Genomic DNA, 24,048 nt, shown 5'->3' with positions numbered 1-24,048 from the left:
GTCACGCCCCTTCAGTACCCCTGTAAAAAATATTACCTGCAAAATGAAGGCAGTATGCTGAAGAAAAAAACTAGAAACACCATATCATGTTAAATTTGGGCAATACCTTCCTGGCAAACATTTCTGACCCAGGAGACTTTCTGAACTTATACCTATCATGTAAGATCTTTTTCTTCTTCAGGTGTAGCTAGCAAAGTTTACTGTTCTTGTTGTAAAGGGGTATGCACTTTTCACTCCATTTCCCTCCCCAAAAGGAAGCACATTAAAGGAAAACTGAAAGGCATGGAATTTATGCACTTAATAGCTTTGGAAGGTACCAGAGCTCAAATCAAATCTTTACAGAACCACAACACCCAGGTTCTCTACAGAACATGCAAACCACACAAGGTTTGCCCTAAGAGTGAAACCCCAAGAAACTGAGGAAAATTACAATTCCCTATGCCAGCTGCTATCATCCTTAGACCTCGTTAAGCAGACCCTTTGCTCACGCTTAAGCATCACAGGTCCCATCCACACATTCCCATAAATGGATATCCTAAATATACCATCCCCACATCTGATGCATGCCAGTGGAATAAAAAAAACCCAAACACCGTTTCAGAGGCAAAAACGAGTGAAGAAGAAAGGGAGATGGTGGATTTGGACATGGCTGCAACAAATATTCAGCTTAGGGAACAGCTGGAAAAGCAAAAAATCCTGAACACCCTCTGCTATCATCTTGCCAATTCCCAGACATTTAAAGCTGTACCCCACTACTCGATGGCAGAACAGCAGCATCCTTTGGATGACTGGCTCAGGTAATCAAAGCAGAAAACAGCCAGAAATAATGCTGCCAAGTGATTAGAAGAGAACTGGTGGTAAATTTAAACACCCTTTTGATTCATTAATCTCCAACAGCTAAAGACAAACCTAAAGCGAAATTACCCTGATTGTAAACCGAGCACTCCTGTCCTGTGGCTATTTTTCGGCCTGCTGAGAGAGAATGAGCTGATCAAAGACAGACACTTCAGTGAGATTAGTGCTGCTTCAGTGAGCTCACAGTTAGCTCCCATTAACTAACCTGTTTTAGGAGCTGGTAACACCGGCATTAATCTCTGCTTCAATTGGAAGGAAAACCAGGGAGTGACCCGTCCATCTCCTGGTGACAACTGCACCTGCCCTGCGAGCCTGTGCACGTCCAGTGAAGCCTTTTGCTGCTGTGATGGGCAGGGAAGAGCACTACGAATTTCACAGCAAGGGCACGAGCATTCAAAACTGCCCTGGAAAGCAAAGCAGAGCTTCCATTTTGTTGGCTCATCCCCAGGGGTAGACAGAAATCCTACCAAGTGACTACAGCAAGGGAAGAATCCCCGGGAATGGCCCATATGAGGAGCTAACGATCATTAGGAAAAGCCAGCCTGGAGTACAAGTGGTAGTGTAACAGTAGAGTCCCAAAGAGATGCCCTCCAAGGCAAGCTTGGTGTTTCAGCAGCAGCTAGGACTGGCTTAAAATATAAAATGGTCTATGCATTTACAATTCTCAGTAGCTTGTAAGGTTACAACTCTACAGAATCACAGCCCTTCAGTAAATTGATGAAATTCAAAAACAAAGGGGAAAAAAAAGCCCAAACCCACAACAAAGTACTCAAATCCTTCCACCACCACTTACTTAAATCCATCCAAGATCTGTCTCCAGTAACCCACCTGCTGCTGTTCAGTGTTATCTCTTAACATAGATCTTCCACGTGACAGATCAGTGAATCCTTAGAACATTTATTACAAAATGCAGCTTTCCAGAATTGAATTTCATATTTTAACTGATACTCATCAGAGCCTAAACATATATATACAAATTATTGCTGACAAAAATCTCTCTAGTGAAATATAGCACATTACACAGATAAGATCCTCTGCACAAATACAAAGTTTGAATAAACAATATTTTTCTGATAAATTTCTGTGATGTGGACAATATTTTAATACCACACAAATATTTTCTCTGCAGCAGTCTCCCTCTCAGGTGTATTGCACATGTTGAAGAAGAGAGTCAGATGCAGTAGCTGGTACATAAGTTTTCATGCATAACCCCAAATTCCTCCAGAGTTGCCTTAAAAAGCTGTTTAGGCTCCTTCATTTTTAATAATTAAAATTTCATGACATGTAAAAGTGATAACCACAAAGCATTTTATCAAATAAAATAGTAATGGACAATCAGCACACTTGGGATAGAGAAAAACAACTTTTAAAGAGGGGAAAATGGACAAGGTCACCACTTCCCACTGAAAAGGGACAAGGCATTTACAAGAAAAAATCCCAATGGAATACAGGGTGGCACCTGAATAGACCAAAGTGGAAAAAGGGTAAGAAACAATAACAGCAAGACTATAAGGAACATACACACGACTTCTTTTCTCCAGGAATGAGCATATTGTCAAACCTCACAAGTCTATCAAACACAGGTCTCCCACAAGTGCTTTCTAAACCACATCACACTAACATCATTAACTTCACAGATCAAAATAATATATACAGACTCTGACATGTGAAAATGCATAGCCAAGGTGTTTGTTTATAAAGCACCTCTCCATAATTCAATAATACCCTCTAAGAGATTAAAAGTACTCAGATATCACCTCATTTTTAGTACAGAGAGGGATATTGACTCTTTGACAAGGTAGCAGCAATCCAAAACATAAAACAAACAAACCCAAACAAATATCCCCCCCACTTCACATCACTCTCAAGCTAACGCTATCTGCAGGACATAGATACCCACCAAGAAAAAACATTTAATTAGGTTTTAGACACTTCTATAACCTACCTGCTACACAGAAGTATTTTAAAGTTAATGTAACACACCCAGCAAAGGAAAGCACTATCTTAAAACAAACTGTCCTCCAACTCTACACACTCTGAAACATGATATGGTTTAGTCACTGCTACACATAAAACTGTGGAAGCTCTGTGGGCAGAATGCAGCAGTTATACATTAGAAACAAATAACTAATAGTAACTAATCAATGCTAGACTAAACCAACAGCAGACAACAAGAGACTCTTATAGTCTGTAAAAAAAAAAACCAAAAAAACTAAAAAACCCAGACTACTAACAGAAGAGCTAACTGAATTACATCTCATGTAACACCAGAAACTAAACTTCATAAACTCTGCAACCCTAAGAACCCTAGATAATTATTTTTCCCAGCACTGTCCCTTTTCCAGAAAAATCATTTGTTAATCCAAGCACCATAAGAACTTACCTAACTATCTCACTCCAACTTTAATACTTTCTGTTTCTCAAACACCTCCTGCCTTCTCTCTTTATTAGCTGAGCATTGAAGATAGTCAAGCTTGATTGGTCTTCTCTCCTATTTAACATTAGAGTTGCACCTGAAGAAAAACTTTTGTGCTTGATGAGCTGTTATTTTTTTCCTAAACGCTCCAGGTGATTTAAAGGAAAATATCACTTCTTCATTAAAAACCTCCCATCACATCTGTGAGCAAGTGCAGCTCCTATTGAGGCACTGAAGGATGCAGCAGAAACAGGCTTAAAAAATTAAACTTGGCTAATTGGCCTTGTAAACTCAGGAAAAATAGAGACAGGTGTTTTCCTCACACTGCAGAGCTGGTATGAACCTGAGAGAAAAGAAAAAAAAGAAAAAAAAAAAAAACCCAAACAAAAAACAAACCAAACCAAACCAAAAAAGGAAAAAAAAATAAATTAAAAAAACCCAAAAAACCAAAAAACCGAAAAAAAAAAAGAAAAAAAAACCAAACAACACAAAAAAAGCCTCAAAAAACCAAACAAAAAAAACCCCAAAAAACCACACCCCACCATATTCAGGTTTTCCTGATTGTAGGATCACAGTATTGTTGTGAGGAGCATAAAATATTAAAGAAAACCCTAACGAATTTCTGAGAATAAAAAGTGCTTGGCTAAAGGTTTAACAAAAGCTCTCAATAAATCTGCTTGATTTTTTTCCTTTACCAATATAACTGCTTGCAGAAGCATCAATCAAATCAAAGACTGAAATGTTAGCACAAACACTACCATGTAAATGTTCAATAGATAAAATAATTTTCAACTCCCCATTAGGTTGTGTAGGGTAGGTAAGACTATCCTGCTAAAGGTACATTTGTTTTGTTAATTTGTTAAAATTTCAGGATAAAAGTTAAGTTTGTGTTTCTTCAAAGCATCGTCCAAGATAATACGTATTTTACCTCAAAAAAGATGCTACAGACAACTCAGAAAAGTACAGAAATCATGTGCTAATCTCAGAGAAAGGCTGTGATGTGACAAGACACCAGGGCAGCAGAAAGCAAAAGTTTTTCCAAAGATCTATTCAACTTTACAGAAACATTATGCTTTTGATTTTTTATTTTTTTTGCAGACTTGAATGCGAGTGGAGAATTGTCATCTAAATGTCATATTCTCGGAGTAGTTTGGCTGATTTAATACTCAGTTTGTCATACACTGTATTGGCCCAAAATTACTGTAATTGTGATCTGAACGGGACTTGGAGGTAAAACGAGGCAAGACTATTCACAGGAGCATCCAGTGACAGAAGGGAGAAGGGGTTCTAGCTGAAAGAGGGTAGGTTTTGATTAAACATTAGGGATAAAATCTTCACTGTGAGGGTGGTGAGGCACTGGGACAGGACTGTAGCTGTCCATCCCCTGGCAGTGTCCAAGGCCAGGCTGGACAGGGCTTGGAGCAACCTGGGACAGTGGGAAGTGTCCCTGCCCATGGGATGTGTCCCAGGGGATGGAAATGGAGGATCTTCACGGTCCCTTCCAACCCAACACAGTGTTTCTGTGATCATTATCCACGGTAATCGCCGTGTATAATGGTGGGTGGGCGCTCAAAGCTGTTGGCTGTGTCAATGTCTGTTAAATCCTGCCGGTAACAGCTGGAGTCGAGGGATGCTGGGCTTGCACTTACTGGATGACATTACACCAATTCAGTAGCGATTCCTGGGGGTTATCTTCACCCGTCCTCTCTGGAAGCATGTCAGGAGCCTAATTCGAGCGCGATTCCTATTCTTTTTTACCCCTCCTCTCTGGCACGGGGCGTCAGGAGTAGGAACGTGCTGTGGGAGGGAGAAGCGGGCAGGTGCGACACGGGAGCGCCTCATGCCGGGGACTAGCCCGGCCTCAGCGGGTCTGTCAGCGCCACGGGGGAGGCCGGTGGGCGGCGGGGAAGGAGAGCGCCCTCCCGGGAAAGCGCTCAGAGCCCCCGGCGGCGGCCAGAAGGGACGGCGGCGGCTCCGGGAGCGGCCATGCCCCGCCGTGACCGCCAGGGGGCGCTGCGGCGCGGGCGGCGCGGGGGCCGACGGGAAGGGGCGGCGGCGTAGAAGGGCGGGAAGCGCGGGTGAGGCGGCGTGGGCCGTGTGCGCGCGCCATGAAGGAGACGCGCGGGTGAGGCGGCGGCGCCGGCCCGCCCTGCCCTGAGGGGACAGTGCTGCGGGAGTCCCGCCGGAACTGCCCCGAGAGGGGCCGCGGGGGCCGAGCCTGCCCTCGAACGAGGGGAGGACTGCTCGGCTGAAATAAATGGTGGAGGGCGGGTGGTGGGGCTGCCTCGCCCGGCTCTCACCGCGTGTGGCGGCGACGCCGTCGCCAAGCAACGGCAATGGCGGGCGAGGAACGGCGGTAACGGGGCTGCGGCTTGGTGTGGGGCTGCACGTCCTGCGGAACTCTGCGGAGAAGTGACTGAGCCTGAGCCTCGGGGACAGGGAGACTTGGCCCGGCGGCAGCAGCCCGCGGGCTCCGCGCAGCATGAGCTGGTGCGGCGGCGGGGAAGGGTGGAGTTGGGCTCCCTTTCTTGGAGGGCCCAAGTGGTGGGGTTTTCCTCCTTCCTTGTTTTTCCTGGTTTCTGCTGTTGGGTTTGGTCGCTCAGGAGCTGCTTTGTGGTCGTTCTACCCCGCACCGATGGCTGAAGGCAGCGCCCTGAGCCGCAGGGTGTGAACTCACCCCTCGGCCTCTGGCGTGTGGGGGAGACACGCCTTGCGGCTTTGGGAAGCTAGAAATAAGGGGTAAAACCTGCAATAAATCTGTTTAGGTTGGTTTTTTTGTGTAAAAGTGTGATTTACCAGAACAGACGTGCATTGGAGGTTTTTGCTGCGATGGTTTTTGCTTGTAACAAGGTTTGGCCAAATACTAAACTGCAACAGGGTTCTTGTTTAAACAGAAGGCTGCTGGGTGAGTAGGTAGTGTGCCCTGTGTGTCAGGATCCATAAGTTCCCATAATTATGTGCTTATAGGCTTGAGAGAGCAAAATAAGACTTCAGTTATTTTTTTATTCCAAAAGGGCAACAAATTCTATGGGGTTTCACTCAGTAAAACCTTCCAGGTGTTGTTTCCCTCACTTCTCAAGTTATGAGGTCAAACTATTAATAATATGTGCAAGCAGGTGAAAAAATATCTGCTGTTGACTAGAGGCATTTTATATTAATAATATTTAATTAATAATAAATATAATTGATATTAACGAGACTAGGTTTATCTAATTGATACTGTGCTTTACGTCAATCTCCACTTATATTATCTGTAGGCAGAATGAGGCAATGAAAGGCAGGTGGTGCCTTTTTGTACCCTGGAAAGGTCTTAAAGGCTGGTGTAGTCTAAATACTGGTCTTATTTTTGTGCAAATTTGTGAAGTGCAAGTCATACAGTGCATAAGACACAGAAACAGTTGCTGCTGTACGAGTTTTAATTTAGTTGTAATGCACAGCAATTAAGCGCAGGCTTTTCTCCTGTATTTGTTATGAAAATGATATCACAGGAAGGAAAATATTCATTATGAATATTTTTATGTATGAAGTGGAAATTGTCAATGTCTATAAAGGTAATATAGGTCAAGACCTAGTTAGGCTCGTAAGTAAGCAGCTTTTCTGACTGGGATACCAGTTGATAGTCCTACAGCCCTAATACCTGCCCCCCCAGCTTTTTGGAAAGCACAGAAAAGAAAGTTTGAAAAACAGACTTGGAGAGAGGAAAGGGGGGGGGGAAAAAGCCCACCCTAGGTGACTATGAGCTCTGTGTGTAATTGCATAAGGATCCTTAAAGAGAAGGAAATCTCTTCAAGAGAGGGAGTAAAGGTAACAGTTAGAACCAAGGAGCAGTGTAATAACCTGTCTTTTTAAAAATCCAGTGGTGAAGCTGGCCTTTGAGCATTTCCTAATCCTGTTCCAGCCAGAATGGGGTTAGGTAGCTTAAATAGGTATAAATATCTCTTGCCTTACCCAGCTGATCTTTGAAGCTGTGCATATGTGAAGGAGGAAAATATGCAGCTTAAATAATGGCACAATTAATCCTTTGAGCCTTAGAGTCTGGGTCTGGACCCTGGTGGACATGATGAGGCCTTTTGGGTTGTCTCCCCCTTTTGCTGCTGGTGTTTCTGTAGACATCCTTGATGCAATAAGCACCATTCTTACCTCCTGTCTGACTCCTTTCCCTGGTTTCAGCTGGTAATACAAAATAAGGTGCTTTTTCTCCATTTTCCCCTTTGTAAAGCAAGGAGTTTTTATAGTAATATACTGATTTTATTGCACCAACTCTGTTTAACATACCCATATGCCTTTTCAATCAACTGTGATGCCCTTCCTGAATCAGTAGAAACCTAAACAAAAACGTTTGGTGTTAGCAGGAAACTGTTGGGAGTATTCTTAAAATGAAACTGAAATGTGTCCAAAACTTCTGCTGTCTGGGTGGGTTGCTGGGTTTCAAACCTTTTCATTTCCTAGTTAGTTCTGATGGGCTGGAGGAATGCAAATAAATTGTGTTAAGATGGCAGCATCTTAGATAATGTCTCACATTCATAAATGTGGGGGGGGGGTTTTAAGTAGTTGTGGCTTCTAAGTGAGGTCAAGTCATCTAAAAATGATATGCAAGATTTTTTTTTTCTCCTTTCTGTCAACATTGGGTAAAAGGGCAGAAATGGATTTGTAAAGTGTAAGCTAAAGGGTGTTTTCCAGTAAGATTTTCTTCTTTTACATACTCTTTCCTTTATTTTCTCCCAGTACTTCCAGGCAGCAGAACCAGCCTCAAGGACACTATGGACTTACCTCTCCAATTAGCTTGGCTCCTCCTAGTGATAAAGACCACATTCATACTCAGAAGCTGATTGAAGCAATGAAGCCATTTGGGGTGTTTGAGGATCAGGAAGAACTCTATCACAGGTATAACAAGACTAAAACCTGTTAACCTCTTGGGGTTTTTTGTTTTGTTGTTTGTTTTTTTTTTTAAAAAAGCAAACTTAGCATGAATTTTCTTTACAGGACAACTGTTCTTGGTAAACTGAATAACTTTGTCAGAGAGTGGATTTCAGAACTTGCTGAAAGCAAGGTAAGGTTTTTTTTGTTTTTGTCAAAACCGCTGAAGCCTTTTGATTTAAAGGCTATGCTACTAGGATGTGTGCTAAAGTTCAACTTTTAACTTCTTAAATATCAAGTAGAGCTGTAGTAACTGCCACTGAAATAACTTACGGAAGATGTTTCAAGATCAAGATCTCAGAGTCTTTGGGGAACTGAGTAAATTCCTGCATTGGCTCAATCAGTTGACTCATAGCTGTTAACAAAGCCAAAACAAGGCATTGTGGATGAGAAAGATGGTAAAATTGGCACTAATCTTGCCCCAAACAGCCTACAGCACTCAGTCTAGTATGGAATTATGGTTCTAGACATGCCCTTTGAGTGGCTCTTAGGTTGTGTTAATTTATGTGCCTCTGCTGCAGGGAAGTCTAATAATAGGTCTTAATTTGTATAAATTAATAAAATTATTGTAAGTCACCTATAATCATTATTTGGAGTTGCAAGGTCAACTTATTTCAGAAAAATGCAATCAGGACCTAGTAAACTAAAATGTAAGGGAGTGAGAAGACATTGCTTATGCAGGCTGTTACAGTTTTTTCTAAATAACTTACTTGCAAGTTAAACTTGCACAGAGGCTAGTGTGCATGTTAAACTTTCTGTTCTACCCACAGAATCTTCCCCCTTCAATAACAGAACAAGTCGGTGGCAAAATATTTACGTTTGGCTCCTACAGACTTGGCGTGCACACCAAAGGTAGTACTTTCAGTGCCTGGTCATAGTTGGGATGTTGGAAAGTGAATTCCAACAGTAACAGGAGAAATGGAATCTCTTTGCAGGCTCGGACATAGATGCCCTCTGTGTTGCTCCCAGTCATGTGGAAAGATCAGATTTTTTTCAGTCATTCTTTGAAAAACTGAAGAATCAAGAGGAAGTAAAAAACCTGAGAGTGAGTAAACTGTGCTTGATAGATTGTGTGAAGCTTACAGTAAGAACATTCACGTTAAGGACTTGCATTGGTAGTTAATATCTTACAAGCCAAAATTAAATCAGTTCTGAGTACCCTCTAATATACTGGTTTATGCAGCATGAGGATGTTTGCTGTCTAGCTCTTGGCTCCTTTTCCCAGTGACTATATCATGTAAGTGTTTCTGTGGTCCCTCTCCCCTCCCTGTGTTTTGGGAATGAGTCAGCTGTATCAAAAGGCAAGGTTGCCTCTGGAAGCTGTGTTTTCACCTTGGATGTAGTAAGGGCTTAGAGCTACTGATACTGATGGTTTGTTGTGAGCTGCTTATAACAGTTCACGATCAGCCTCTGAATCTCTTGCCTAAACAAGATCTTTTAATAAAATATAGTATTGGTACCATAATAGTGCTATCCTGTCTGAGAGTTATTAGCATTTTTTGTTTGGAAGGAATTCGGTCTTTATACTGAGTAGCTCAGCATAAGTTCTCTATTTTATTATAGTACAGGAAAGCCTTTAAAGTAGTAAAAGGATGTCTTATTACAGCTGTCCTTTCCTTCACAGGCCATTGAGGATGCCTATGTACCAGTTATCAAATTTGAATTTGATGGCATCGAGGTAAGAATCTTAATTTTGATTTGGTTTGTTTTTTTTTTCACCTTTAAGTGAGATTTATTTTTCTTGCTTTGGAGTAGGATAACTTTTTCAGGGTTTTATGATCCTGCTGTTTTTTGAGGTTACTGGTTCATGGCGGCAGGTTTAGGAAACTGAACAGCCTGACTGCAACCTATCCCAGAAGTAAAATGGGATCTTCTAGGAAAATAAGCCCCTAGCTAGCCTGGCAAGCGTGGGAACATGAGGGACATTTTTTTAAACCTGTGCTGCAGACCAGGGTAGCCTGCTTGGGTAGTGTTTATCTCCCAAGGATGTGCAGAGTGGGAGTAGAGGCAGTGTCCTTGCTAACTCCCCTGAGCTCTGACAAGAGCTCCCGTTCTGCAGAGGGTGTTTCTGTTGTGGTTCCCTGCACAAATCACCTGACATTTTGTGGCAAATCAAAAATTAAATCCTTGTGAGACAAACAACAGTGGAAAATGAAAAGTAAAAACTACTCATGGGACTCCTGCCTCAGTTTATCATCTGCAGGAATCCTTGTACCAAGAACACCTTTCATGTAGAGAATAAATACTCATTTGCTGTAATACCTGAGCAAGTTACTGCTTGGTATTGCTGTCATGAAGACACTTCTTGATGACCTCTTTGTTTCCTTTATCTGGTACAGACATTCACAGAATAATTTGCTTGCCTCAAGTTAAACTGAAAGCCAGCTGCTTAAAGCCCTACAGCATAAAGAAAATGCTTTCTCATTTGTTGAAGTATAGTTGAGGTGCTTTGAATTTTTCTTGATTTTATGGTTAATTTAAAATTCCTTTTAATAGGAATTCTAAGTTTGGAGTAATCTTTCCAACTTTCAAAAAAACCCTATTCCTTTCCCTAACTTAAAAAAAAAAAAGGTGGTTTTGTAAACAAATAGGGATCTTGGAGCAAGTTTCTTGTTTTCTGGCAAATAAACATCTGTGGTCACATAATTCTAAATATAAATGTTAACAACATGAATGACTGGGTGTCCCTCACTAGTGTCCTGTTTGCAAACAGTGCTGCATTGTAAGTCATGGTTGAAACTTTTTTCTCTTGAAGATTGACCTCGTGTTTGCAAAGTTGTCTTTGCCAACGGTTTCTGATGATCTTGATCTCAGGGATGACTCGTGCCTCAAAAGCCTGGATATAAGATGCATACGGAGCTTAAATGGTGAGCCTGTTCTGCACACCTTTATAAAGACATTTCAATTGGCATAAAATGCACGTTACACAACCCACATTCCTGTACAAGATGCAGAAACTGATCTCCAGTGTTACTTGAGTTCTGAGGAGGCAACCAGTGGGCCCAAATTTAGATATTTCAAGGAGCTGCGTGTTTACACAGACTTGTGTGTCATGTTTGTTTGATTGGTTTGTAAGCAGTGCTTGTTTGCCCCAGAAATTCAAATGACTAAGTAGGGCACTTGATAAGAATGTACGAATGATAAACAAAGTCGTTCATAAAAGAAAGGTAATTAAAATATCTGAAGTCTGACTTGCTCAATGTTTAGCACCAGTTGGTTTAATGGTTGCTGGCTGTCAAAAGAAACCTAGCATCTGGAATCACAGAATATTTAGGGAGGGGACCTCTGGAGATCATCCAGTCTAACTCCCCAGCTAAGGCACAGTCACCTGGAGCAGCTGACCCAGGAATGTGTCCAGGTGGGTTTTGAATCCCTCCAGACAGGGACATTTCACAACCTCCCATGGCAACCTGTTCCAGTGCTCTGCCACCCTGCGATGGAAAGTTCCTCTTCATGATGAGGTGAGGCTTCTTGTGTTGTAGTTTATGGCCAAAACATCCTGTGCAGGGGCTTTATTTAAAAGTTCTTTGTTGTAGTCTGAACTGTGGAAAAAACTGTTGAGGGCACCGGTTACCTAAAGCAATGCTGAATGTTATGTGTAATCTATCACTTAATACGAAGCAGCTATTCCAAACCTGCTTTGCTAGACTTGAACTGTAAGCTTTTGATCCTATGTAGGGACACCTGACTTGTGCCTGTGACTGGGAACTCCTGTGCTTCACCTTTTGTCTTGCAGGCAGCAGGGTTACAGATGAAATACTGCGTCTGGTGCCCAATCTGGAGAACTTCCGGCTCACGCTGCGGGCAGTTAAACTGTGGGCAAAACGTGAGTGATGGGGTGCTTTGTGACCTTTAAACTTTTCAGAGGCACCTCATGCTCGCTGCTGGATGTACCTCAGCCTTGGATTGCTATTTAAATGGCAGCTGTTATATTAAAATCCTTTCAGTTTAGGTTCATGGTCTGTCCATGTGGTAAATTCTGTGTGTTTTTTTTAGTGAAGGGTGGAGTTCAGGGAAGAGAGGAGCACTTATGCTGCATTGCTTATCAGGAACCTAACTACCAATGATAAAAATTCCCAATTAAATGTAAGAGTAATAAGAAAGTCCCATTTGCCCACGTGGCTAAATCAAGTACTAGCAGAATGGCAGAACCTTTCTGTTAAGGGGAATTGAAGTGAAGCAGTAGGTGTAGCAGCACAAGCAAGTTTCACAGTAGCATTATTTTGGGAAGTGGTGTACTGATTATTTTTCTCATCACTGTGAGGACCAGCAATTTGGCCTCACTGCACTGCAAAAACCAATGACATAGAGGCTGAAGTGTATGAAGTATTCTATAGATAGTGCCGCTGGTGCTGCAGATTTGAAAGACAGACTAACAGTGCATTATGTGTTCCAGGACGTGGTGTTTACTCCAACATCATGGGATTTCTTGGTGGAGTCTCCTGGGCAATGCTGGTAGCAAGAATATGTCAACTCTACCCGAATGCTTTGGCCTCTACTCTTGTTAACAAGTTCTTCTTGATATTTTCGAAATGGTAAAAGCTGTTTATTTTAACTTGCATAAAGAGGTAACACTCGTAGTTATTTATATCAGGATGTACATTGACAACATCCTGTGCAGCCCAGAATTGCAGAGCTTAAAAGGGATGCTTTACTGTTATTTCTTGTATAGGGATTGGCCAAAGCCGGTATTATTGAAACGACTTGAAGAGAGCTTTCTTAATTTACCAGTCTGGGACCCTAGGGTAGGTAGCCATTGAGCTCAGAAGCATTAAAGCTTCATTCTGACCTAAGCTGGTGCTGAACAAAGCTGCTGTAACCTCATAGGTGAACCCATCAGACCGGTACCATGTGATGCCCATCATCACCCCGGCCTATCCACAGCAGAACTCCACGTACAACGTGTCTGTGTCGACACGAGCAGTCATGATAGAGGAGTTCCAACGTGGTAAAGTACATTTTGTGCTTATTAAACACTGTCTTCTTGCTCTATGAAACCATGTTATCCCAATTAGTTTTGCTCAGTGAGGGGTTTCTCTGGGAAATACGCCCATTGCAATAAGGGACCAGCTTTCCAATAAGCCGTTGTAGGATCTGCATTGTGTCAGGGGAATTCCTGCTTCCTTTTTTTTTTTTTTTCTGTCAGTTACTGTTACAATCTTAAGTTTGTCATGGTAATCTTTAAAAAATAGTGATAAGATTTTCAACCATATTTCTAGGTCTTGAAGTTACAGATGAGATTCTCAAAGGAAAATCAGACTGGTCAAAGCTCTTTGAACCTCTGAACTTCTTTCAGAAGTACAAGTATGTATGAAATCTGTTGCCTGAACTTGAAGTTATTTACTTAGTGGTTAGCATAATGAGTTTTAACTTGGGGTCTAAATAGAAAACTGCATTGATGTGTTTCAGTTTACGTGTTTTTAAAGAAACTGGAAGTAGTCATACAAATTTTGGTATGTATAAGCATAGGGAAGATAAGAAAAGCTGTCTTGTGCCACTCACATTTTCCTACCAAAAAAAAAAATCATCATCTGATTTATTCTATTTAGATTTATTCATCTAAATAGAATGTAGAATAAAATCTTGAGCCAGTGTACTCATTTTCCTTTCTTCTTCCAGACATTACATCGTGCTGACTGCCAGTGCCTTTACAGAAGAGCATCACTTAAACTGGTAAGTGCTGCTTTAAATGTGGGTCTAGTGCAAAACTGAAACGCAATTCAATATTGCACCATAATTTTGTTAATTGTGTTAACAAATAAAGTCTAGCTATGCAACTAGGCATGGAATACACCCCCTTCCCTCCCTGCTTTGAAGACCACTGTTCTAGAGCCTTAGACTTGTTTTCATAAAGAGTTTTACTGTAATATCTAAGGACTAGCTTGCACTGACTAGGACTAGATTGCACTGGTGGGTAGTCAGCCTATTCCAGACCAACTTTTCTTAAATGAAGGGAGATTTGCCAATAATTTATTATTTAACTGATGTGAATGTGCTGAGTCACTGTGGATTTTGAAATAAGGGGAAACGGTGAGGAATTAAGGCACTGTAATGTGTGTTTTTTTATTTTTCCAGTGGGTTTCTTTGTTAAGAAATTTAGTACTTTGCTTGCTTTTCTCAAGTAAGGAAGCAAAACACCTCTCCATAACAGACACCCATTCTGGGGGCACCTTTCATTTCAAAGTTTGGCTTGTGCTTTAAGTCAAATAATTCTTGTGCCATCTCTAAAAGACAGCCTAAAAGTAGTTTTAACAGGTAATACCTTTTATCTGAGTTTCCTATTTTATGTACCTAAAAATCTTATCTGCTACAACTTGATATCAGTCACAGTTGTGTACAACAAGGTGTATGGGCAGGGGACCAAATAATTTTTAATGTGAAATGTTCTTGAGTGAACAAAGCTTATTGTACCTCACAATAAAGACAAGGGAAATTCTGGCTGTGGTAAGAGCTGATGTTTTTTTCAGTGACACAAATAGAGGCAAATTTTCGAGTTTTGCAGCTTGGGAAAATGATAAACAGAAGATAAATCTGCTTCATTTTATAATAAGAAGAAATTTAATTTACCAATTCTTGAATGGATTTGGAAACAAATAGCATCTCTGTTATTCATCCACATAAGATGCTTTGGAAGAACATACAGATTTCTGACTGCTTTTAAAGTTAACAGTTTTAGGTAGAAGGATGAAATGCCAGTACTTTGTTGAAATTAAAGCTCTGATGGTCATGATTCATTTCTTAAGGAAGTTTCTGATGGGACCGTTGACTAGATAATTTTTTTATTTAAATAACTGTTTTTACATTTTCACTGATCAATCTGCAGGAAGAATTGCATCTTTGCGTGGGTGTAACTGAACTGTTGTGCTTGAGGCTTTTCAAAACCACTGTTCTTGATTTTTGTGGCAAAAAGGAGTTTTGCTGCACCCCAGAGGTAGTGGGATCTGCTCCTTGTTTCTTTTATCATGGGCTGCAGGTGGAAGTGTTGTATCTGAACTGTTCAGAGTACATGTAAAACTTACTTGTCTCTTGTCTTTAGAAACAAAAGCACAAATGTCACTGGAAGCATCTCAAATTACAGTGTGTGTATGTGATACAAAGATCTAGTGTCTGCTCAGCTCTATAGAACTTGGTCCTTGCTGATTGGATTGGTAACACTGTTTTACAAAAAGACCTCTAACTGATGAGCTGGATAGAGTTAAAAATGAATAAAATACCTCTTGTTTTTACTAGGATTGGCCTCGTCGAGTCTAAAATCCGTGTGCTGGTTGGAAACTTGGAAAGGAATGAATTTATAACTATTGCACATGTGCAGCCACAGTCTTTCCCTGGCAATGAAGTTCTCTATAAACAGTGAGTTTTGTTACTTCTCTGAAGTACAGTTTGGCCAATGTGTGTCTTCATTCCCCCTCAGCTCACTGAGAGGTGAGAGAGGTTCAGTATGTTTCTGGCAGGGCCCTGAGCACTTAACATCTTTTTAAAGGGAGCAATTCAGGGAAAAATGCTCTGGGAAACTAAGTTTGGACTGGCTGTAAACTGAGCAACTAAAATGTACCAGAATCCAAATGACTGGTATCTATGCCCAATTCAGGTTTGTAAATCTGTCTTTTTTAGGAGTGGATACGTATCAATGTGGTTTCTTGGGCTTGTATTTAAGAAAGCAGAAAGTGCAGTAAAGACTAATGTTGATCTAACACATGGGATACAGTCATTCACAGATACAGGTAAGGCTCTATTTTTACTCTAGACTTGTAGGGTAATTCTTGTGTGTAATTCTTTTTATCCCAGTGGAAGCTGCTTCACAAAGTGAATTGTACTTCCTTCTGTTATTAGATACCTCTGTAGATAGAACGGAGAAAAAATTAGCTTGAAAAACACGTTGTGTTGACACTTTGCCGAAGTAAGACACAAAGTAAGAAGTGTTACAGTTGTATGGGGTGTACTGTATATGAAATGAGTCCTCACAAAACTGCACTTCTTGTAGTGGACAGTCAGCTGTGAAGCCCAGAGATGCCCATTTGCTGGGGTAGCTATTCTTGTCAAACAGTAGTCAGCTGCTGAACTTTGGAAGTGGGAAGTGACTGTGTCAAGCTCTGAAATGAGTTGTTGGTGCCTGTTGGTGGTATTTTTCTGAGACAGTTTGTTTATATTATGATCCCAGTACTGTGAAAGTTGCTGGGTTGTCACATTGTAATTACATGCAGTCTTACATGTAAATTTTCATATTCATAGTCTGCTGCTACTTTTGATAGATGTAGAAATAAATCACTATTGCAAGTGTTAGAAAATGCTAGAATAATAAGGAAATCAGGCTATTCTTCTGAGTGATAAGCGTGTTTGGACAAAGAGTTCTAAACAGTGAAATCCTCTAAATGTTTGTTGGCATTTATCCATGATACTAGAATGAGTTCTGTGTTGTTTTGCTCAGACAACATGGGTAAAAGCAGTAAAGCCTGACCAAGAAGGTCGTGCTTGGGATATGAAAAAAGCACAGAAAAATGCATCAAAACTCTTGTCTGAGTTACAAGCCAGGTGGGGTGATTTCCTCAGACTTCAACTGTTATCTGTACTTGCACATTACATCCAGTGGCACTACCTTTCAATGGCAAATGTGAGAGTTATGTAAATGAGATTCATGTGCTGCAAAGAGGCCAGAACTAATGATAAATCCTCTATGCATGAGCATTGTTAGTATGGCTGTGTGCTCTTGCTTCAGTGAAGCACAGCCTGTGGTACGTGCTGGATGTAGCGTGTGAATCCAGAGAGAATTGAACAGAAAAGCTGCTCCTTGAGAGCTGGGAAATCCTTTGGCACATGTGGGGATGACCAGTAGTTCCGTGCTATGGAGCTGTTACCATGTGCCTTGACTTTAAGAGAGTAACTTTAGAGGGCAAAGATTAATTTCAAGTTGGTGAGCTCAAGAATAGAAGGCTCAATTTGGAAGGCTTTTGTTCAGTGAACTTTATTTCTCTTTTGCATACAAACTATTGAATTTCATTTCAAGGAACTGTCCATATTGGGCTGTGTGCTCATGTCTGCTTTTATTTCCCTTCTGGTCTCTTGTAGAAAGCCTCTAAGTTGCATATCCTTGCTTTGATTCCAACTCTCTATGTCAGTAAGCTCATCTCTATTTCCAGTTATGCTCATGATAGGCCAGTGAGATAAGCTGATCTAAATCTAACTTAACTCTGTAATAACTGTTGTGCTGCTATAGCATTTGTCAGTTGCATAAAAGGCTGTTTGCTGGCAGTTGAGAAAAAGCTGTTAAAGTTTAAAGTTTTTCGTTTAAATAACTGTAGTGAGTCTGTTAAATCAGATGTCCCTAAAATGCAGTCTTGCTTCCTGAGACAGCTAGAATTTATAAATGCATATTTGAACTCGAGTAGCTGTTGTGTCTGGTCTGTAGTGAATGTGAAATGGGCATCACAGGTCGCATTCATCTTCTTGTGATGACTGGGAGTGCTTTGGCAGCATTTTGTGTTAACTTAAGCTGGGAACTCTTCATTTGGGCTGGGCAGATGTGTTTCTAAAGAAACCATATGTTACTTTGACCAGCACTAATGCAATCATCCCCAGTAAGCTACAATGCTGTGTTTTATATCAGTTTACAGGCAAGCCAGTGCTCTCAACATCCTAAAAGAAGGTATGAAGATAGAGGCAACTTATGTGAAGAGAAAGCAACTCCATTATTTTTTGCCAGCAGGAACCTTACAGAAAAGAAAGAAGGTATAATAAAAATTCAGCGCTTCTGGTAATTTTTAATAAAAGCTTTAATAATTACTTGAAGACTTTATTTTTTAACTGTCGTTTCAGCAAAGGGTGTCAGATATTAGTCAAAATAATAGTGGACTTCAGTGCAAAAGGTCTTCTTTAGGTGAAGGCTGTTCGGATGGTTCCAAAGACAGAGATTCCAGAACACCCTCTAATTCCTCTTCGTTAAATAAGATTTCTAAGTTGGACATCTCTACAGCAGAGACAGAAAGGTTAGTGCTGTAACCTTGGAACTGTGGAGAAGCTGCTTTTAGCTGACTCACAATGTAAATGAGTCTAGGATTTCTTGTTTGGATCTGTGTGGATCACAAGCATGTGGAGGGCTAAGAGCTTCAGGAACAAAGCTGGAATCTCCATTGGGCACATGGTAGGAGACCAGGTTAAAGGAATACTTGAAAAAACTTAATAATATCCATGAACACATAGGAGTGAAGAACTTGACACCAGGAAAATTTAGTCTTGAATGTAAATCTTCATAGGTTAGTGTGTAACTTGAAGCTGGAGTATTTTTTGTGCAAGAATTTTTGTTCTTTCTAACAGAAAGTACTGTTGCTGCCAAGTGGATTAAGTTCTAATGACATACTGATTTTGGTCTCAGAAACACCAGAGCTGCTGCTGACTTAGTGGAGTGGTATGAGAACTCAGGCAGTAAAAGTCTGTCACTTCCTGGGAAGTCTGTTTGTCCCTAAGCACAGGAAGAATCCATGATCTTGAGAGTAATTGCCCAGTCCTACTCAATGTATGCTACCTGCTCTGTTCAGACTGTTTGATACTGTAGGAGTCACATGGAAAAAAATCCAAAAAAATTGTGTTCACATCTGGGTAGAACAGAACAATGGTTCAGAGTAGTACAGTGTACTGGGTAGAGTAATTTGGGAAAATATATCAGCACATAAAGACTCAGTAAAGAAAATGCTTGAGTTTAAATCTGCAGTCTGAAATTCAGCAAAAGGATGGTCTGGTGCTACATTCCCTGGGAGGTTGTGTTGCTTAATAGAGCTCTGACAACGAGCTGAGGTGGTTGATGTTTGTCTTGCATGCACTTTCTGGAAATGACATATGCAGTATTTTACAAACTAGCATTTTATAACTCTAGTGTTTGACTTTTATAGACATGTTGAATGTCAGAGTTGTAGTGGTGCCAACAGTGTATCTGAGCCATCAACGTCTAAGGGACTTTGCATTCCTGTGACTGATCCAAGTATGTATTTGAAGTGGTAGGTGGAATGTCGTTTTCAATTTCGTGGCCAAACTCTAAAAGCCAGGTGTCTCCTACAGAAATGGAGGCTACAGTTGCACTAAGAACATCGGGACTTCCAATTGGTTGCACCATTCCAGGATATAACACAGTTTGTCAACTCAGAACGTGTTTTGTGCAAGGACAACATAAATTAAGTGGGACTCTAATCACGGATCCTAAGAGTGCTTCACCTAAGCAGCATTATTCACCAACCTCTAAAGTATCTCGTCCACCTACAGCAGGAGAATGCCCCCAAAAAGCCATAGATGGAGAAAAGGCAAGAAGGGGGGGGCTAGGCCAAGGAGGGTTTGAAGTAGTATTAATTACTGATGTAGAACAAATGAAATAACTGAAAATGAATGCATCTATACATCCCTGAAGGATCTGGGAATCTAAATTTAAGCGTATCTAGTTGTACTAGAATGTAGATGTGAGAAATCATAATGAATATAACGTGTAACTATTAATGTATTTTCAGGATCTGGCACTTAATGACTGCTTTTAGCCTGGTGCCAAGGTATCTGAATAGTGCTGTACTTATCTGTCACTGCAGTGACCAATTGCTGAATGAACTGTCTCGTCTGAAAGCAGTTCTTAATTCAGAAAAAAAATCTCCAAATAAAGAAGAAATTAATCCTATGACTGTAAAAGTATGAGCTAATCTGTTTCTGGCAGATGCTTTTTCAGTGCCTATTGATAGTTTTGCTGCTTTAAAAATCAGCAGCCTACACAATAGGTCATTACTTCCAAAATGATTGTGTGGAGTTGCTTGTTAATTCTTGGTTTGTGGAATGTTTAGATTAATATTTCATTTGTTTTATAACTATGTATAAATATCCTTAAGTAGCTGTTCCTGGAGCTTGACCTCTGATTTGAGGCACAAGCAAAGAACAACCAGAAAAAGAAACCCCAGTTCTGACACTTTAACAGTTCTGCAAGATGATTCCTTATATCTAGTACTGAATATTGCTGAGCATGGGTTTCAAGGTTTGGGTAGTAGGGCTTTTTCAGAGGCTTGATATTCCTGTGGGGTAATGGTAGACTTGTATAAATATTCTTTTAAGAATGGCCCCTAATATATTTAATGTGCTGACTGGAAGCTGTGCCCAAATAAGATAATTTTAGCACAGCAATTATTTTGAGTCTGTGTATTTTGTTCCTCCAGCTAAATGTGTGGGACTCCGATTTCACAGAAAGCGAATACCCTCAAGATGGGAGGAAGAGAACTACAAAAAATGTAATTTTTAAGTGATTTTACTCAGTGGGCTAACTGAAAAGCTGAATAGTTTACACCCTAGACTGCCTCTCTGCATGTTTACTGATGGAAACAAAAATACACTTTTTAGTTATTTCAATCTTCATTTCCCAAATATTACACTTGTTTGACCTGTCTTAAATGTTACTATTTGTCTAATTCCTTGCTATGCTTGAAATAATATTGAATTTTCTTTTTAAAACTATTTGATTCACTGGTGTAAATTAAAACTGCTATGAAGACTAAATCCTTTGGCCTCTCAAAGGGGAGATAAAGAGCTTTGCTATTCATGGTGGTTGTTACTGAGGCATAAACTCTTGAGGGCACACCCTCAAATCAAGATGAGATCTTGGTGGTGAAGGTTGAAATACCTGAACCACTGTCTGTGGTTTTAGGGCTTCAGGATTCCTAAACCCACCCCCCATGGGGTGGAGGCTATTAATGCATGTATGGTTTTAAAGTATCCTTGCTGCCTCTCAGTCAGGAACCTGGTAATACTGCGTAACAAATCCCTTCTGCCTTTTTTAGGGTGTCCTTGATAGAAAATCCACGCAGATTCCGGTGATCACATCAAGAGCACAGGTATTTATTGTGCTTTTGTATTCATAGGTGAAGCAGAACTAGCATTTTCGTTTTATGTTCAAAGATTTATGTACCATTAAACTTGGTGGCTTGAAGATTAGTAGGGTTTTGCCTGTTCTGTGTCCAACAAATTAAATGACTGAACAGTGACCTTCACAAAAGTGAAGATGAAGTTTCCAAGTTTTGAAGTAGGAAAACCACATTTCCATGCTCTCAAACACTGAGTCAATGTCCTGGTTTGGTTTTCTTGGACTGTTATCAGTCCTTGTATACTGATTTCTTCTATACTGATGAGACCTGGAAGCTTTGAAGTCTATAGGTGACTTTAACTGCTCTGTGTCATGTAGAATGTTGTGAAATTCAGGGCTGCAAGACTGGAAGTGATCCAGACAGTAGAGACTCTGTTTTCCTGATCCATGGTTCTAAGGAAAAAAATCTTCTTTTACTGTGCTGTTGAGCAACTCTCAGCTAATTCCCCCCCATCAGGGAAATATTTCTCTTAGCTCATGCAAGAGAAGAATTGTGCAGAGGGGAGAATTGCTCTTCCTCTGGATATGGTGGTAATTAAACAAGTGGTGTGGTAAAAAAAGGCTTCTCTGAAAATGGATTTGGGCCATACAGGTTTGGCACATAAAGAATGTTATTTTCAGCTAGGAAAAGGTTTATCTGGTGCTACTTGTAAATTAATGAATTTAAAATTAATTCAATAATTAATTAACAATTCCTTTTTTCTTTTTTTTTTTTTTCCCCGTGGCATCTATTTGTGTTACAGAGGCTTCCCAGTAAAGAACTGCCAGATTCTTCATCTCCTGTTCCAACAAATAGCATTCGTATCATTAAAAGATCCATCAAACTTACCCTTAATGGGTAAGTGGTTGATCTTCAGGTGAAGAGAACAATCACTTGTTATCAGTCCTTACTCTGAATGTGTGTGGTAGTTACTAACAAAGGTAGAAGGTTACTGTGGCCATACTGTAACTGACCAGTTAAAATCATGGTCTGATTTTTATACTGTTGTTAGATGCTTGCTTCCTTTTGAACTACTTTTTGCATGTGCTTGTAACAGTTACCTTTAGGAGTTTTTAAGAAGTCCAAATTGTCACCAGCTGGCACAGCTACAAAAACCAACCTGCCGTGTTCCTTGGATTCAGAATGTATGTCACCAGGGTGAATTACTTGCTGCAACTACATTCTGTTTTCAAGTGTGTATGCATGTGCTTGTATTCCTTTGTGATTGCCAAATTCATGTGCATGCATTGTTCTTATCTCCAATTATTTTCCTATTTGGCACACACACGCTCCTGTGTTTCTCTCACAATGGTGCTCAGCTTCCTTGGCTCGCAGCTTTCCACTGCCTTGCACAGTCATGCACTACACAGGTATTGCCTCCCATGGAGGCCAATAAATCATTTCAGTGTCGAAGGAAATGCAGCAGAAGATGCTACCAAGGTATGGAGATGATAGACGTGTCCCGTGCTGTGTTATCTGATACTTTTTTTTTGTCTCAAGACTGCTCCAGCATGATACTTGAGAGGGTTATTTTGTGTCACTGGGTAGATAAGCCCAGCTCTGAACACACAGTGAAGATGCACTGAACCATTGCAACAGCTGAGGCTGTCCTGCCATTACTGCCCACCTGCAAGCTGCATGCAGAAAGTGGTTTCAGATAAACCCTGAAAGCTGTTCTAAATGCTGACATGAAAACCTGTTGTAGTCTTGAGTCTGATTCTGTAAACTGATAACACTGCTTATCCAGCTAACTGCATTAGGGGTTTTGAGGGGTGGGGAGAAATTCTGATTATATGAAAGAAGTATTATGCTATTTATCTATTGTAATTTCTTCATCATTTGGTGGTTTCATAAATGAACTTGTAAGTTGTTTTTCCAGAGTATTTTTGTATGTACTGTAAAAAACTATCTTCAAAGTGAAATTTAAAATCTGTAGTCTTTTTTTTTTTTTTTAAATGCAGATGGGATCTGCTTAAAAAATATAAACATCTAAACCAACTTTAAAGGGATGGGAGGAAGGCAGTGCCAGAAAAGTGTTCTACAAAATGACAATGTCGTAGAATCACTTAGGTTGGATAAAATCTTTAAGTTAGAGTCCAGCTGTAAATCTTAACTCTGCCAAGTCCACCACTAAACTGCCATGCTAGAGTAAATCTGAGGAGACAGGAACACTGCTTTGCTTTTCTGCTCCTGGTAGATCTGGGGTTTTATTTAATGCCCTCTGCATTGTGCAGTTTGCGAACTGCATGACTCACCTGAAGTCCCAGTTTGGTATGTGGACAAAGATACCCCTGAATTGTTTTAAAATGAGTTGCTTGTCTTAAAGAGCAAATCTGAGCTCTAAACATCTTAAGTATCCACCTTACCTCACCTTAGTGAGGAGACTGAAGGGACTGTAAAGAAATAAGACATGACAACATAGATACCACCTCTTAACTCTTCAGCATTCCCTCTGCTGCTAGCCTGTGGAAAAAGCATGGCTATATCTATCAGAGTCTTCTTTGTTTTCTAGTTTCCAGCTTGTTTCAAGTGCAACTTATCCCTTGGAAATGGATCTTAGTGGGTTTGAGGCCCTGTTTTTCCTTCTACCCTCCAGAACCCCCAGAACGTAGACTGCAAGGCTTTGATTTAGATTAAAAATAAGAAACAGTACCCCATGACTTATTTAGCTTTTAGCAGAACTACATTGTGGGTCTACATACTTCCATTTTGTTACCTGTTCTAAAACAGTGGTACTCAAACACTGTCACTTCTGTGTACCAGGTACAGTAGGTATGCAACTTCAGCACCTGTGTAAATACAAATCCATCATGAATCTGAAGGAACTAAAGTTGAAGTTGGTGATAAGATAAACAGCAAAATGAATAAAGGGAAGCATTTTGTAGGAGACCACAGTTCTGTAATATTCCTGTGCTTTTAAATTCTTCCACACAAGTGTTCCAAGACTGTTGTAAGGGATGATTTTCACATACACTCTATATATATATACCTTTACACAGGTATATA

General features: G+C 40.5%; 1 protein-coding gene across 4 annotated transcripts; it reads left to right on the top strand.

Annotated features, from left to right (window-relative positions):
* The first annotated feature begins 5,379 nt into the window (after positions 1-5,379).
* Positions 5,380-23,114, top strand: PAPOLG (poly(A) polymerase gamma). 4 transcript variants are annotated; one of them, XM_066316573.1, is made up of 22 exons: positions 5,380-5,396; positions 7,997-8,155; positions 8,255-8,321; positions 8,959-9,040; positions 9,124-9,233; positions 9,813-9,866; positions 10,944-11,055; positions 11,925-12,014; positions 12,585-12,723; positions 12,861-12,933; positions 13,016-13,136; positions 13,408-13,492; positions 13,808-13,861; positions 15,419-15,538; positions 15,800-15,909; positions 17,790-17,911; positions 17,999-18,168; positions 19,069-19,157; positions 19,235-19,305; positions 20,362-20,433; positions 20,980-21,033; positions 21,806-23,114. In XM_066316573.1, the coding sequence occupies exons 1-22, from the start codon at positions 5,380-5,382 to the stop codon at positions 21,902-21,904; spliced, it is 2,070 nt and encodes a 689-aa protein (XP_066172670.1). In that variant the 3' UTR covers positions 21,905-23,114. The 4 variants fall into 4 exon arrangements, with proteins under 4 accessions (XP_066172670.1, XP_066172669.1, XP_066172671.1 ...); XM_066316572.1 differs by having other exon boundaries at positions 19,235-19,473; positions 21,806-23,112; XM_066316574.1 differs by lacking the exon at positions 19,235-19,305 and having other exon boundaries at positions 21,806-21,850.
* The last annotated feature ends 934 nt before the right edge of the window (positions 23,115-24,048 follow it).

Source organism: Sylvia atricapilla, chromosome 3 (assembly GCF_009819655.1).
Source record: "Sylvia atricapilla isolate bSylAtr1 chromosome 3, bSylAtr1.pri, whole genome shotgun sequence".
NCBI classification, from domain to species: domain Eukaryota; kingdom Metazoa; phylum Chordata; class Aves; order Passeriformes; family Sylviidae; genus Sylvia; species Sylvia atricapilla.
Note: the sequence above shows the minus strand (reverse complement) of the source record. Positions and strands in the feature narration are given on the sequence as shown.

Excerpts from the sequence above, each read along its gene's own strand:
- PAPOLG (XM_066316572.1), top strand. Across the intron at positions 9,234-9,812 it reads AGGAAGTAAAAAACCTGAGA|GCCATTGAGGATGCCTATGT; the intron begins GTGAGTAAACTG and ends TTTCCTTCACAG. Across the intron at positions 20,434-20,979 it reads GGAAGAGAACTACAAAAAAT|GGTGTCCTTGATAGAAAATC; the intron begins GTAATTTTTAAG and ends TGCCTTTTTTAG.